Here is a 15758-nt window from a genome sequence, read left to right as displayed (position 1 = left end):
GTCATAAAATTAGAATATCATGACAAAGTTGATTTATTTCAATAATTCCATTCAAAAAGTGTATATTAGATTCATTCATTACACACAGACTGATGTATGTTTTATTTATTTTAATTTTGATGGTTATAACTGACAACTAATGAAAGTCCCAAATTCAGTATCTCAGAAAATTTGAATATCAATTAAGACCAAGCTAAACATACTCAAGTTTTTGTATTTATGCTAGTTAATATTTACAGCTCAAAATATCTGATATTGTGAAAATAACTCAATAGCAGAATTATGCTTTAAAATATCTGTCCCCGTTATTTCAGTGTTTCTCTCTCTCTCTCAAAACAGATAGTTGAAATACTGTATTTTTTTTCTTAACATCAGCCATATCATACATATTGCATACCAGGGAATTTTCCTACCTTGCATCCAAACATGTCTGGGTAGGCTCTAGGTTTGCTGTGATCCTGCTCTGGATAATCACGTTTAGATATTGTATATATTGTTCTTAATCTCAGATATATCAGATGTTATCTCTAGGGCCCACGATTAATCGCGGTCCACGGAATTTAACGCCACGGCACGGAATTTAGGGATTTGCAGCAGTAAAACGCCACGCCACAGAATTAACCTAACTGCCACAGAAAATACCAAATCTGAATGAAATCTCACCATTTGAGGCATATTAATATTAGTATGATTAGCTTTGATTACTTCTTTAAGTTCTTTCTTTAGCCTATTGCATCATCTCATTAATATCTCGTTCGTTGCTACTGAAATCGAACACAGTGGAGCTACAGTCCAGTTAAAGAAGCTGTCGGCATTGCTGCAAAGTACTGATAAACTTAACGAGCTGAGAGCTGAACTTGAATTTGTATCTATTCGCAGCCAGCAAATTATGAACACTCTGACTTCTAATGAGGCACAGTCATTCATGGCTGTCGATGTTTACAACAAAGTGCCCGACTTACTGTCTTGCCTGAAATCGTCCGGATTTCCAAATGCAACCAGCAGCTGTGAAGATGCAAAGCACAATGCTGCTGCTAAACTTAAAAAATATTTTGTGCAAACCAAACAGCCGGCAATAGACCTATTCAGATCTGTGAGAATATTTGATCCAAGACAGCTACCACTCTTATCGAAGAATTTTGCTGATTATACACAATAATGACTGCAGCAGATGAATGGCAATCTTATCTGGACATAGCATCTCGTGAAGTAAGATATCACTGCTTTTTGGCGTGCCTTAAGAGGTCAGACTGCCTCGCTTAGCAGCTCTTGCTAAAGTTTACTTTGCCGATCTCTTCGGTTGATGTGGAACGCTCGTTCTCAAAATATGGATCAGTGTTGTCACCACTGCGATATTCTGTCACAAGAAAACCTACGATCTTACAGTGCCGTTTTGTTAAACTATAAATAAACAATAACTTTAAAAACATTATTCGATAGTTTGTTGAGAATAATATTATGGCTACATATGTCTTAGCATCGTTTGCCTAAAGCAAATCTGTGGATTAAAATGTGCAGATGTGAATGCTTTGATATACCTATTTGATTAGTATTACGAATTATGATTGATTATTATTAAGGATGAAGAATAAGAAAAATTGCATTTATTTTGCTTGGGTTACGAATTAGTCTTACGAGATCTGGTACTGCATCTGCCACACTGCGGTACACTGCGGAATTTAAAAACACATGCCGCAGAATTTACGATTTCTTGCCGCGGTAAATTGTGGGCCCTAGCTATCTCTTTCATTTTGTTCCTATCCATGATCTTATTACATGCTGTTGCTCTGCTCATTATGAGTTTACTGTTCTTATGATTGGCTATTCAAGTCTCACCGCCCCTAACCTTGATACTACATGCTTGTTTTTCTTTGGTTCCCTCAATACAGCTAGGTGGGGTCTACACACTGATTTAAGCCTAAGAGCACTGCTCTTCATAAGCTCCTCGTGATTTTCATGGTCACACCTGTCATAACACAGTAGACTCTGCTTTCTAATTTTTTATATCTTTTCAGGTCTGCAGGTGGCAACATTCTGTCTATAAATTGCTTGTGTCTGAGATGGAATCAGAGATCAACATGGCTGGTAGAAAATAAAGCCCAGTATTTGAGATTTTTGAAGGCAATATTGAAGGCATTCATTATAAGCACATTGTTGCTGGTGCAGGGTATGTTGTATGCTGTAGACATTTAGAGTAAAAAACCCTTACAGCTTAAATTCACCTAAATTTCATTACAAACTAGCCCATTCTGGGCAATAAAAGGAAAAGAAAAAAAGTGCCAACAGTCAGCGTAGATTTGTACAGCACAAATGACAGAAAATATTTAAAAAATTATAAAATTGAGTAAAATTGTTCATATTCAGTAACTGAAATTTGATTGTGCTTGTTTTTTATCAGACAAAAACAAAACCAAATAGTAAAGAGTGTCGTGTAGTAATGCTTCCACTAACATTAAACTCATATTATATCCAAACCTGTTAAGTGTACAGTTCTGTTTCATTGTGACACAAAAACTAAACTCCATAGTAGCTCTTTAACCATACCATAATTACTAAAACTGAAACTAATATATATAAAAATAAAATAGAAATGTATTTGTAAAATAACTAAATTAAAACAAAAAATATATGAGGAAGGAAATCTAAAACTAAACTGAATTTCCAAATATGGTCAGAAAAAATATAGAAATAAAAACTAATATAAAAAGGAAAAAAACTGTAATAACCTTGGTCCTACTTCACATGTTCTTCCTTCCCCACATACACTTCATGCTGGCTATGTACTTTTTTTCAACAGTATGTAAAAAATACTGCAATGCCCTTTTCATAACTGACTAAATTGAAATAAATGGATATGCCAACATTTTCCACTTTTTATTTCTTTTCAATCACATGTTGCAAAAATGTAAGTGATTAGTGTTGCATGCATATTCTAATTGATTATTTTATAGTTCCCTGCTGAAGGCAGACAGCAATTCAGATCTGGGAAACAATGTTCAGTAATGCTGATAACAATGACAGGAGGAGATTTGTCGGTAGTAAAAAAGATATGCAAATGTGGTCAAGATCGAGCCAGATGAGAAAAAGAGCAATTGACATCTGGGTACCAATGTTCAATGCTTGTTGCTTGAGGTAGTAATAAGGGGTCTTTGTGTAATAAAATAAACAACAATATCCTTAACGTTTTCTGAATAAAATTTCAGAGTTGCATCAGCATAGTTATTTGAAGTGCAGCAAATTAGAAAAACTCAATGAAGGACAACGTGACATGCACCCAGATAAAATAATTAATTGGTATTAGCCAGACGTTTCTAGTGTAAAAAAAAAAATAAGTTTAAACCCATTCATAAATTATATTAATTTGCACTTAATTTGACATATATTGCTAATTTAAAGAAGCACATAAGGAAAAGTATTTAACTTGCATATCAGATAGTTTAAATGTGGAAGCAGAATACCTTCAGGAAAACTGGGAGGCATTTTGAGATAAAAGTGAAAGCAATTTCACTGCAAACCATGTGATACTTTGTAGGACTGCTATATCATGTTTTATGTAGTTTATCTTTTTACCATTAATCACCTTGGCAGTTACCTGTGGTATTTTGTGGTGTTGTGCAGTCTTTAGAAAAATTATAGGCACTGGAGGCTATTTTGAAGATTATATGTTGACCATCAACTCACCAAGTCAACTGGAAGGATTGGGGGACAGGTATAGTGCAGCAATATGTGACAGTCTGGGATCTTCTGATGAAGGCAAACACATTTGGAGTTTATGTCAGATAACTTTTATCATTTACATTTGCTAGCTGAGTACATGACTCACATTTGACAGTTTTGTGGATTTTGTTGGATTTAAATAATTAACTTTGCATTTTGCTGGGATAGGCCTTTAACGTTCATATAATTCTACTATATTTCGAGGTAAATATTACATTTTGGTGTGGATTTAATTACTTTAGATAGTTGATGCCGAGACCTGTTTTGTAGGTTTAACTGTCTAATAAATGTCTGAACCTACTTAGTCAAATACCAAAATAATACACATGTAATGCTATATCTACAATGACAAATGAGAATACTACTTGCAAGGACTCTTTAGCAAGAGAACCAACAAAGAAAAATTGTGATAACTGGTACTCACAAGAAATCACGCAAAGAGTATACAAGGGTTAGGAAAACAAAAAAAAAACATGATTGATGCTGTAAGCTTTCAACAACTAATCTTGGGCTACAGTACTACATTTCTTCGACAAGCAGCTATGCATGCAACTGCCCCCTATGCATATCATCATGTTCAACTCCTACAAAAATCCTTTATAACACATTTTTTAGTAATATAATGAGTTTCTGACAGGTTTACCCTTTAGTTTAAAACATATTCTTACATGTATAATGCAAATACAAAAGTTTTCTGGTGAATTTATCCTTACGTTCCTTTCTGTGTTACAAAGAGGTGTCAGTTTATAATGATTGACAATAATTCATCAAATGGAGAACACTACAACTCATAAAATATGATCTTATTTTGCATTTCTAGAATAAGCAATGATAAAATAATGAGAATAAAGAAATACAAGACTGGCCAGACATTCCCTGAAGGCAATACACCTCTATCTCCACATCATGGTTGTCACTGGACATATTTCACATTTTCTAATTCAGTTATTATAATTGTTGTGTAAATGATATGAATACATTTGTTCTAATTTTTCCAAAGCTATCCCTCTGGATCCTGAAATCTCTTCTGCACATCTTTAATAAAATGCTTTAAATATTCAAATATCACACTTTACCTACTTGAAATGCATATTTCGTTAAAATATTACCATGCACTTTCATATAATAACCATTAAACTTCCCTGTGTCAAAACCAGACATTCAGCTGTAATAGTTTATTTATCAAACATAGCAGAAACACAATGTGCTCATTAAAGGTTAAATTACAAATATTCACTTAACTTCTGCATAAAATTCTGTGATTGAAAACCTAAATGAATACTCACATTTTTGAAAAAATAATAACAGCAGCTTCTAATATGTTACTTAAAATATTTATCTGCTGATAGGACTGTGTATACTCTAGATTGCTCAAAAAATCATAAAACCTAGTACACTTCCCCAAAATATTTGTAGAAATAAAAAAGCAAGATGGTATTTAAAAAGCAAGAAGGAATTTAATGGACAAAAATGGTAATTTAAAAATTTCAAATTTACCCATTACTACAGTATGAACATTTGACTGCACTGGCTGCTGCGTTACCTTGACAACAAACATTTCAAGGAAACTAGGAAAGGCAATGCAGATGAAGAGTATTGCATTGCTGCCTGGTTTCAAGGCTAATTTTAAAAATTTCAGATCTCAAAAATTACAATTTTAAGATATAACAAAAGCTGCCTAATATGAATGTTTTATATATATATAAATATGTGTGTGTGTGTGTGTGTGTTAATATACCATTACACATACTTACTTTCAGCTTTAGACAAAGTGCAGGGATTTGAGTCAATCAAAGCCAGCTGAAAATGCTGTGAAATTCAAAAGAAAGATTTCAGTTATTTTCTTATAATGTAATATATTTACAGAATAAATCTAATCTAAAACAATTACGCTTAAGCTTAATATCTAAAATGTATGCACAGTGAAATATTTACACATTAGCTGAAAAAAAAACTAAACTGCCAAAAAAAACTAAAGTTGAACAGAAACAGAACTTAGCAAGTATGTTAAATATGATTTGTTAAAAATGTACTGAAGACTGTAAATGTACTTATTACATAAATGATCATTTCAAAACAAAGCACTGTCACTTCAGAAATCCATTATATTTGTGAAAATAGAAATAAATCATAATATACTTCAGATAATGCATAAAAAAATGAAATTCTAAACTTTCTATATTTTTAATTTTATCACCATTAAGCCATATTTTTTAATAAGAACAATCCATGCAGTACAAATCAAAACCATCAGGTTGAAGAAATATTTAGAAAATCAAGTTTAAATAAAAAGAGGAAAAATAAACCGAATAGCCATTTTAAAACTGTGAAAAGTTACTGCATTATACAGTGTGTGTTAGCTGCACAATTAAGTCCGTTCTATTTTCAAACAAGCCCTGCAAAACAAAGTGCCCAGCAAATTACTGTATTAACATGTGGAAATTTCCCAAACTTTAAATTAAAAACTTCCTTAAAAATATAATTGTGAAACCTACGATATTTGTTATATACCTGATATTAAAAATAACCAAGATAATATAATTTTCATTTCTTGAACAGCATTTTATATTCAATTATTTACCCCACTCTTTCCACAGAAACAACAACTAGCTCAAATACACCACAACGAGACATGAAAATAAAACATGAAAAAAGCTCCAAATTTGACTTAAAAACATTTCAACTACATATATAAAAATACTGCTACCATGAAGCAGAATCATCCATACTTACTATCTCTATTCTGTCACACTGCAGCTTTTTCTTTCCACTGCAATTCACAGACAAACTCAATTTGATAGTTGCCTGCATTGATTCTGGCTCTGCATAATGGCAGCCTTTTCAAGATTCTTGTTATAGAAAGAAAAAATCCCTCCACTCAAATAGATAAACACAGCTGACTAAATTCCATAGCATTAGTCAGCATGCATAAAATATCTGATTAAAGTAAAAAATTAAAACATATAGCAGACGAACAGAGAAAAGAATCCTGACAACAGACTATAATGAGATAGAATTAACAGCAAGGAAACAAAAAGTATAAACACTAGTAGGTAAAAGAAGATAAGGTTTAACTGACTTATTACACATTACTCCACTGAAGAACACACTTACCAGACAGAAGAAAAAATCTGATTCCAAGCAAAAGCAATAAATACAGGCTTCCAATAACAAAAACCTATAATCTTTTTTTTAATAAACTGTACTCCTTACACAGTGATGTAGTCCTGGTTTTCAGAATTGTCTTTGTTCAGTTAACTAGGACACAGAAATTCAATCGTAATCAAAGAAATGGCAAGCAGCCAGCCATGGAGCTTCAGCAAGGCTGTTATGTGCTTTTTTTCATCTCCTCTCCCCTTTGACGGGGGAGGCACCTAGGAAAGATTTTGAGCACGTGCAGTTAAATCAACTTATTTCTCTGCTCTCCAGAGCCCAAGTGAGCCTTTTTCTCCACAGAAAAGGAATTGGTAGATGACTGCATGCTGTTTTCCCTAGTATTATGAGTCAATACCATATCTAGATGCAAGGCTTATAGTTAAACAAAAACAAATTACTTAACTTATCAAAAATGAAAGTGTGAGTTATTAAATTATAAGATAAAAAAAGAACATAATTGGGAAGTAAATATATATATATATTCATCCTATTTTATGTATGGACAGTAGCCATTCACTCAACCTACAACTAAAAAACACAATCTTTCTACTGGCAAGCAAAGTAGTGCAAGGTTTGGGATGCGAGACCAGTACAACTCGTCATGATTTGTCAAGAGTGTGAAATTCTGCATTACTTTATGAACAAGTCACTTTATTCGCCAAACTTTTGCATCTGTTCACGACCACAGACTCGGTATATAAACAAGCCAATTTGGTTCGGTTTGTGAACGCCGATGATTTCCGCAAGTGTTCAGTCTCTCCCTATGCATTCCCTGTGCAGCCAAAGAGAGAGAGAGAGAGAGAGACACACACACTCACACACAGGCTGACAGACTCTGGCAAGAGAGAGACACACAGACAGAGAGAGAGAGAGAGAGAGAGAGAGACACAGCTGGACGCATTAGGACTGCTTTTAAAGAGACAGATTCAAGCATTGTTTTAACCTCGTAAATAAGACTTTTTTTTCTACTGGATGTTAACCTACAGTGTAATTCAGTGTTTTTACATTTAGTTTACTTATATACTGTGCATTCTATGATATAATTATATGTCTGCTTAAAAATCTTTGAAAAAACATATTTATATACAGTTCGTACGGTCTGCAAAGGATTAATTGTATTTACATACAATCCAATGGGGGAAATTACTTTGATTCACAACCAAATCGGTTTATGACCAGAGTTTTGGAACGAATTATTGTCATAAACAGAGGTTCCACTGAATACAAACACATACATACATACACACACAAATATATATACACACATATATCTATACTAATAAAAGTCAAAGCCCTCACTGACTGACTGACTGATCACTAATTCTCCAACTTCCCGTGTAGGTAGAAGGCTGAAATTTGGCAAGCTCATTCCTTACAGCTTCCTTACAAAAGTTGGGAAGGTTTCATTTCGAAATTCTACGCATAATGGTCATAACTAGAAGCTATTTTTCTCCATTTACTGTACTGGAGTTGAGCTCGAAAGCCGTGGGGGGCAGAGTTTCGTGTGACAACATCATGCCTCTCACGTAATCACGCATTACATAGAAAACCAGGAAGAGCTACAAAAAGCGCTGAAGAAAACATGCATTATATAATTAAGAAGGCAGCGAAACAATTAGAAGTGAGCGAGTGACATATAAAACCATATTCAGCGGCTCATGTGAACTGACGCAGTGCGCAGACAAAAGGCAACAGTTCCAAAGAGTGATGAACAAAAACCAAATTACACTACTATGCTCAAATAGACAAACCACACGCTGTGGCGCAATAGTAGAGGCTTCGCCTCTAGCGCCGACGTCCGAGGCTCGATTCCCGAGAGGGGATGCACTAAGTATGTACGCGCGCTTCTCAATTCATTTTAGCCTCGCATCCCCTTGGTTTGAGACGTATAAAAAAATGTGCGGTTAACGCAGAAAGACAGATCACCAATTGAAGCTTCATGAATAATGGATACTTTATTCGCGATCAATGATTGTTTTGGCAAAGCCATACTCAGTGTATTCATTAGATGAACGGTAAAAAAGTAAAAGCGAGGGGAGGGTAACTTATTGAGGCACACAGGCAAAACCACAATAGCATGCGGGCTCGATGTACTGTAGTGCGCGTCAACTCTATCTGAATTGCGCGATCACATTAGAAAAAATATTTCTTTTCAATTTCTATTTAGTCCATATGTGTCAAACTCAAGGCCCGCGGGCCACATCCAGCCCAGCGTGTAATTATATCCGGCCCGCGAGATCATTTTATATACTGTATTATTGTTATTAAAGCCCGGGTATATGAAGCGCTGGTAACACAATAAACTACAGATCCCATAATGCAGCACTTCAGCTGCCTTGCCGAACACTTACCGCTTAATCAAGTCTACCTTATGATGCTGCAAGTTATTGCGAAGCTAGCTCACACGATGCTGAAGAGAAAAGTTGATTCTGAAAACAGAGCCTTGAAAAACCGATGGGAGGCTGAGTATATGTTTACTGAACCCGTGTGTCTCATTTGTGGAGCTAATGTGGCTGTAATTACAGAATTTAATCTAAGACAGCACTATGAGACAAAACATCAGGGAGTTCTGTGTTGTGGAGATTCTCAGGATGGATTGCAGGTGCTCATCAGTGAGGCTGAAAGACCTGAATGCAATGCAGAAGATACAGAAAGCAGAAGAATTAAATAAGAATCTGACACCAGCGGACGTTTTTACCCGTGTACAATCACAAAGTGGTTTCAAGTGAAGTTGCTTTTATGGGAGACACAAATGCACCAGTGCAACTTTCCCTGTTGCCAAGTAATGTTAAACCAAGTCGTCACTATGGTGTTCCCAAATACGCACTTTGCTGATAAACCGAGCACACTGAGTTTGCACGGCGCTTTGGTGACTTTGAAGAACAAAAAAAGTCCATCTACATGAGGCTCGAACCTTGTGCATGTTTGGTAGCACATATCTGTGTGAGAAGCTCTTCTCAGTGATAAAGACTAACAAAACAGCACACAGGAGTCGCCTCACTGATGAGCACCTGCAATCCATCCTGAGAATCTCCACAACACAGAACCTCACACCAAACAGAAACGAACCTGTTGCCAAAAATAGATGCCAGGCGTCCAGCTCTAAAATGACATATGAGCAAAGACAACTTAATGATTTGATTTGTTATTGCTAAAAGGAACACATTTTATTTATATTTCCAGGTTTTGTTATGCAGCATGTTCATATTTGAATTTGTATAATTTTGAAAGGATATATTTTTATGGAGAGCAAAATCTTTTGGGATATTTAAAATCTAAGTTTATTTTTTATATAAATTTACATAAGAGTAAAGAAATTTGAATGTTCTTTTAAGTTATTTAAGGTTTGAGTTGATTTATTCACGAATAATATTCCTGTCTGTTTTTACCATTCCTACCAAAGATATTTCTGTCAACTAAATAAAAATTCCTTCTATTTAAAATTTAAATAGAACTTGAACAAATACGATAGTTCATAATATCCACGCAGACTTGCACGTAAGAGCAGGAGTTATCCGTTTTAACAAGCAGCGTATTGCACTGATACGAAATAGCTGTGTGTGTGTATATATGTAGATATTTATGTATATGTATATATATGTTTATATATGTGTGTGGGTATGTATGTATATATATATATGTATTTGTGTGTATATATGTGTGTGTATGTATGTATGTGTGTATGTATATATATGTGTATATATGTACTGTAGATATATATGTATGTATATATGTGTATGTGTATATATGTGTATATGTATAGATATGTATATATATATATGTTTACGTGTGTGTGTCAAATATATATATATGACAGCAACACTCATCACTCACAACAGTGACAAAACAATTACATTGACAATCATGTTACGTTATTGTCAAAATGTTTCCTTTTCTTTTTCATTGCTTCTTCAACACACTACTCTCGCCGAAGCCGGTATTTTGCTAGTATATATATATATACTCGCGCTTCGCAGCGGAGAAGTAGTGTGTTGAAGAAGGAAAGAGAAAGAAAAGGAAACATTTTGAAAATAACGTAACATGATTGTCAATGTAATTGTTTTGTCACTGTTGTGAGTGATGAGTGTTGCTGTCATATATATATATTTACACACACACGTAAACATATATATATACATATCTATACATATACACATATATACACATACACATATATACATAACATTTTGAAAATAACGTAACATGATTGTCAATGTAATTGTTTTGTCACTGTTATGAGTGTCGCTGTGAGAGATATATATATATATATATAGCAAAATACCCGCGCTTCGCAGCGATGTCATGTGTTTAAGAAGTTATGAAAAAGAAAAGGAAACATTTTAAAAATAATGTAACATGATTGTCAAAGTAATTGTTTTGTGTATTTGGCGGCAGCATCAATGGTTGTTTTCGTAGCTGCATCAGAAAATGTACCACTGACGCCTGACACGCCTCCTTTTACTGTTTTCTCAAAGCTTGATTGTTGCTGTCATATATATATATATATATATATATATATATATACACACACACACACATATATATACACATACATATCTTCATATCTATAAATACATATCTACATATATATATACATACCTATCTACATTATATATACACAAACATACATACATACATACACACACACAAATTATATGTGTGTGTGTATATATATATATATACATACATATATATATACATACATATATATACAGTGGAGGAAATAATTATTTGACCCCTCACTGATTTTGTAAGTTTGTCCAATGACAAAGAAATGAAAAGTCTCAGAACAGTATCATTTCAATGGTAGGTTTATTTCAACAGTGGCAGATTGCACATCAAAAGGAAAATCGAAAAAATAACTTTAAATAAAAGATAGAAATTGATTTGCATTTCATTGAGGGAAATAAGTTTTGAACCCCTACCAACCATTAAGAGTTCTGGCTCCCACAGAGTGGTTAGACACTTCTACTCAATTAGTCACCCTCATTAAGGACACCTGTCTTAACTAGTCACCTGTATAAAAGACACCTGTCCACAGAATCAATCAATCAAGCAGACTCCACACTCTACAACATGGGAAAGACCAAAGAGCTGTCCAAGGATGTCAGAGACAAAATTGTAGACCTGCACAAGGCTGGAATGGGCTACAAAACCATTAGCAAGAAGCTGGGAGAGAAGGTGACAACTGTTGGTGCGATTGTTCAAAATGGAAGGAGCACAAAATGACCATCAATCGACCTCGCCTGGGGCTCCACGCAAGATCTCACCTCGTGGGGTGTCAATGGTTCTGAGAAAGGTGAAAAGAATCCTAGAACTACACGGGAGGAGTTAGTTAATGACCTCAAATTAGCAGGGACCACAGTCACCAAGAAAACCATTGGAAACACATTACACGCAATGGATTAAAATCCTGCAGGGCTCGCAAGGTCCCCTGCTCAAGAAGGCACATGTGCAGGCCCGTCTGAAGTTTGCCAATGAACACCTGAATGATTCAGAGAGTGACTGGGAGAAGGTGCTGTGGTCTGATGAGACCAAAATAGAGCTCTTTGGCATTAACTCAACTCGCTGTGTTTGGAGGAAGAAAAATGCTGCCTATGACCCCCAAAACACCGTCCCCACCGTCAAGCATGGGGTGGAAACATTTTGCTTTGGGGCTGTTTTTCTGCTAAGGGCACAGGACAACTTAATTGCATTAACGGAAAATGGACGGAGCCATGTATCGTGAAATCCTGAGCGACAATCTCCTTCCCTCTGCCAGGAAACTGAAAATGGGTCGTGGATGGGTGTTCCAGCACGACAATGACCCAAAACATACAGCAAAGGCAACAAAGGAGTGGCTCAAGAAGAAGCACATTAAGGTCATGGAGTGGCCTAGTCAGTCTCTCGGACCTTAATCCAATAGAAAACCTATGGAGGGAGCTCCAGCTCAGAGTAGCACAGAGACAGCCTCGAAACCTTAGGGATTTAGAGATGATCTGCAAAGAGGAGTGGACCAACATTCCTCCTAAAATGTGCAAACTTGGTCATCAATTACAAGAAACGCTTTGACCTCTGTGCTTGCAAACAAGGGTTTTTCCACTAAGTATTAAGTCTTTTTGTTAGAGGGTTCAAAACTTATTTCCCTCAATGAAATGCAAATCAATTTCTATCTTTTATTTAAAGTTATTTTTCGATTTTCCTTTTGATGTGCAATCTGCCACTGTTGAAATAAACCTACCATTGAAATGATACTGTTCTGAGACTTTTCATTTCTTTGTCATTGGACAAACTTACAAAATCAGTGAGGGGTCAAATAATTATTTCCTCCACTGTATATACATATATATATATATACATATATATATATATACATATATATATATACATACATATATATACATACATATATATATATACATACATATATATACACATATATATATATATACATACATACATATATATACACATATATATACTTGTGTGTATGTTTGTATGTGTCTATATGTGTGTGTATAGCTTTGGTCACTGAGTGCAAGGGAAAAATAATAAAATATAGTCTATAAGTTATTAAACAGTAAAACATTAACGTTTTAAGAAGTACAGGTACACTGAGCACTACTGGAGTGGTTGCGGGTAAACTACATTTTAAAGACTGTGTAACACAACAGGTAAGTAACAAACAGCAGCTAAAATGTATATGGATCATCTCTCGGTAGTAGATCCCTTTTGAAAGGCGCTACACGACGGCTGTGGTATAGAAATTACATTTTCTATGTGAACGTTCAAATTTGTGCCTCTGGTAATGTGCCTTATCGGCATTTAAAGAAAATTAGTTTTGTGTCCTCTGCACTGTTAAGAGAGAAAGGCTTTGGTTTGGGATAAAAGGAAAAAAGGTGTAAAGAAAGGAAAGTTGCTTTTTTCTTTTATATTGTATAGATGTGTTCACTGACGTTATGATCGCCTTTTGGGCTGGCTGCTCGACTTTTGCTGGGCAGGAGACCCCAGTTTTTGCAGACATGTTCATGATATCAAAAGTCTCAGCGCTCTTTGGAGGTCATTCATATATATATATATAGCAAAATACCCTGCTCAGCGGAGAAGTAGTGTGTTAAAGAAGTAATGAAAAAGAAAAGGAAACATTTTAATAATAACGTAACATGATTGACATTGTCATGAGTGTTGCTGTCATATTTATGCCTGCCTAAATAAGTCACCCACGCTTTGCTCTTACTTTTTTACCGTTCATTTAATCATGGCTAGCGACGGAAAAATTATAAAATGGAAGGAGGATGGCTTTACCAAAACAATTACTGATGGCGAGTCGATTATTCATAAAGCTTGAATTGGTGATCTGTTTTTCTGTGTTAACCTCATATTTTTTCATACTTCTTCTCAAACTAAGGTGGTGCGGGGGTAAAATGAATCGGGATGCGCTGATCAATGTAATCGGTGTACCAGGAAATCATGCATTGACAAAAGCTCCCTTTGCTTGTAATGCAAAGTGTGATTAAATGCATTATTTTTTAACGCGTTATGGAGCACATACATCGAAGCTTCTTAGCTGTGCTTGTGCTAAGAAAAGAAAAGATTTTAAAAATAACGTTACACGATTGTTAATGTGACCTTTTGTAAGTAGTGCCTGGAGGATTCAGTGTGGAGAAACTCTAGAGACAGCGTGTGCATCAATTTGTGGATTTTTCTGTGAGTATTTGGTGGCAGTCTGACGAAGTTGCTTCGGAAGACTAGCGTTAGCCGCGGAGCTCAGCTCACAGCGAAATGAGATGAATGGGAGGAGATGATGACGTGACTCCCCACCCGCCTTTAACTGTTAATCCCCACAAACACAGTCTCTCGAATTTGCATAAGCACACCCTTCACCTACAATTTTAACTTAGTTACAAAGTGATCAAAACTCTCGTTTATATCCTGTGTCCTCTCATTAAACTTGTATTCTGCATTACCTGTGGGCATGTGAAACGCCAGTGGTAGCCTGTCTATGAACTTAATTTAAAGTTTAGGTTTACACCTTGCTTTCTTTCCGAGGTAGCAGCACTCATGAATATGGTAGTATATGTCACTCGCTCGCTTCTTATTGTTTCGCTGCCTTCTCAATGATATAATGCATGTTTTCTTAAGCGCTTTTGGAGGTCTTCCTGGTTTTCTACGCACGCGCTGACAGTCAGTTCACGTGATTACGTGGGAGGCGTAATGATGTCATACGAAACTCCGCCACCCCCACGTCTTTCCAGCTCAACTCCATAACAGTTAATGGAGAAAAATACCTTCCAGTTATGACCATTAGGCGTAGAATTTCGAAATGAAACCTACCCAAATCTAGTAAGTAAGCTGTAAGGAATGAGCCTGCCGAATTTCAGCCTTCTACCCACAAGGGAAGTTGGAGAATTAGTGATGAGTGAGTGAGTGAGTGCTTTCCCTTTTATTAGTATAGATTTGTGGATGTATATATATATATATATATATATATATATATATTTATATTTATATGCTAGCAAAATACCAGGCTTCAGGAGAAGTAGTGTGTTAAAAAAATAATGAAAAAGAAAAGGAAACATTTTATATAATAACATGATTGACAATGTAATTGTGTTGTCATTGTCATGAGTGTTGCTGGCATATATATATATATATATACACACACACACACACATATAAACATATATACATATATATATACACATACAAATCTATACATATATATACATATCTACATTTATACTGTATATACACATATATACTGTATATATACACAAATCTACATATTTCGATTTCAACTCGATTAAAAAAATTAATCTAATTAATTAGATTAGAAATTAGAAAATTTTTCGATTTTCCTTTTGATGTGCAATCTGCCACTGTTGAAATAAACCTACCATTGAAAT

The 15758-nt window shown here is 35.0% G+C and overlaps 1 protein-coding gene across 7 annotated transcripts in view; it reads right to left on the bottom strand.

Annotated features, from left to right (window-relative positions):
- The window catches only part of kdm6a (lysine (K)-specific demethylase 6A), a 548877-nt gene that overhangs the window by 250921 nt on the left and 282198 nt on the right, over positions 1–15758 (bottom strand). For all 7 annotated transcript variants that reach the window (XM_039745157.1, XM_039745151.1, XM_039745155.1 and 4 more), the window contains one exon: positions 5472–5526. In XM_039745157.1, the coding sequence (XP_039601091.1) occupies positions 5472–5526 (55 nt within the window). The remainder of the gene's footprint in view (positions 1–5471; positions 5527–15758) is intronic.

This window comes from Polypterus senegalus, chromosome 2 (genome assembly GCF_016835505.1).
Source record: "Polypterus senegalus isolate Bchr_013 chromosome 2, ASM1683550v1, whole genome shotgun sequence".
Taxonomy (NCBI): Eukaryota; Metazoa; Chordata; class Cladistia; order Polypteriformes; family Polypteridae; genus Polypterus; species Polypterus senegalus.
Note: the sequence above shows the minus strand (reverse complement) of the source record. Positions and strands in the feature narration are given on the sequence as shown.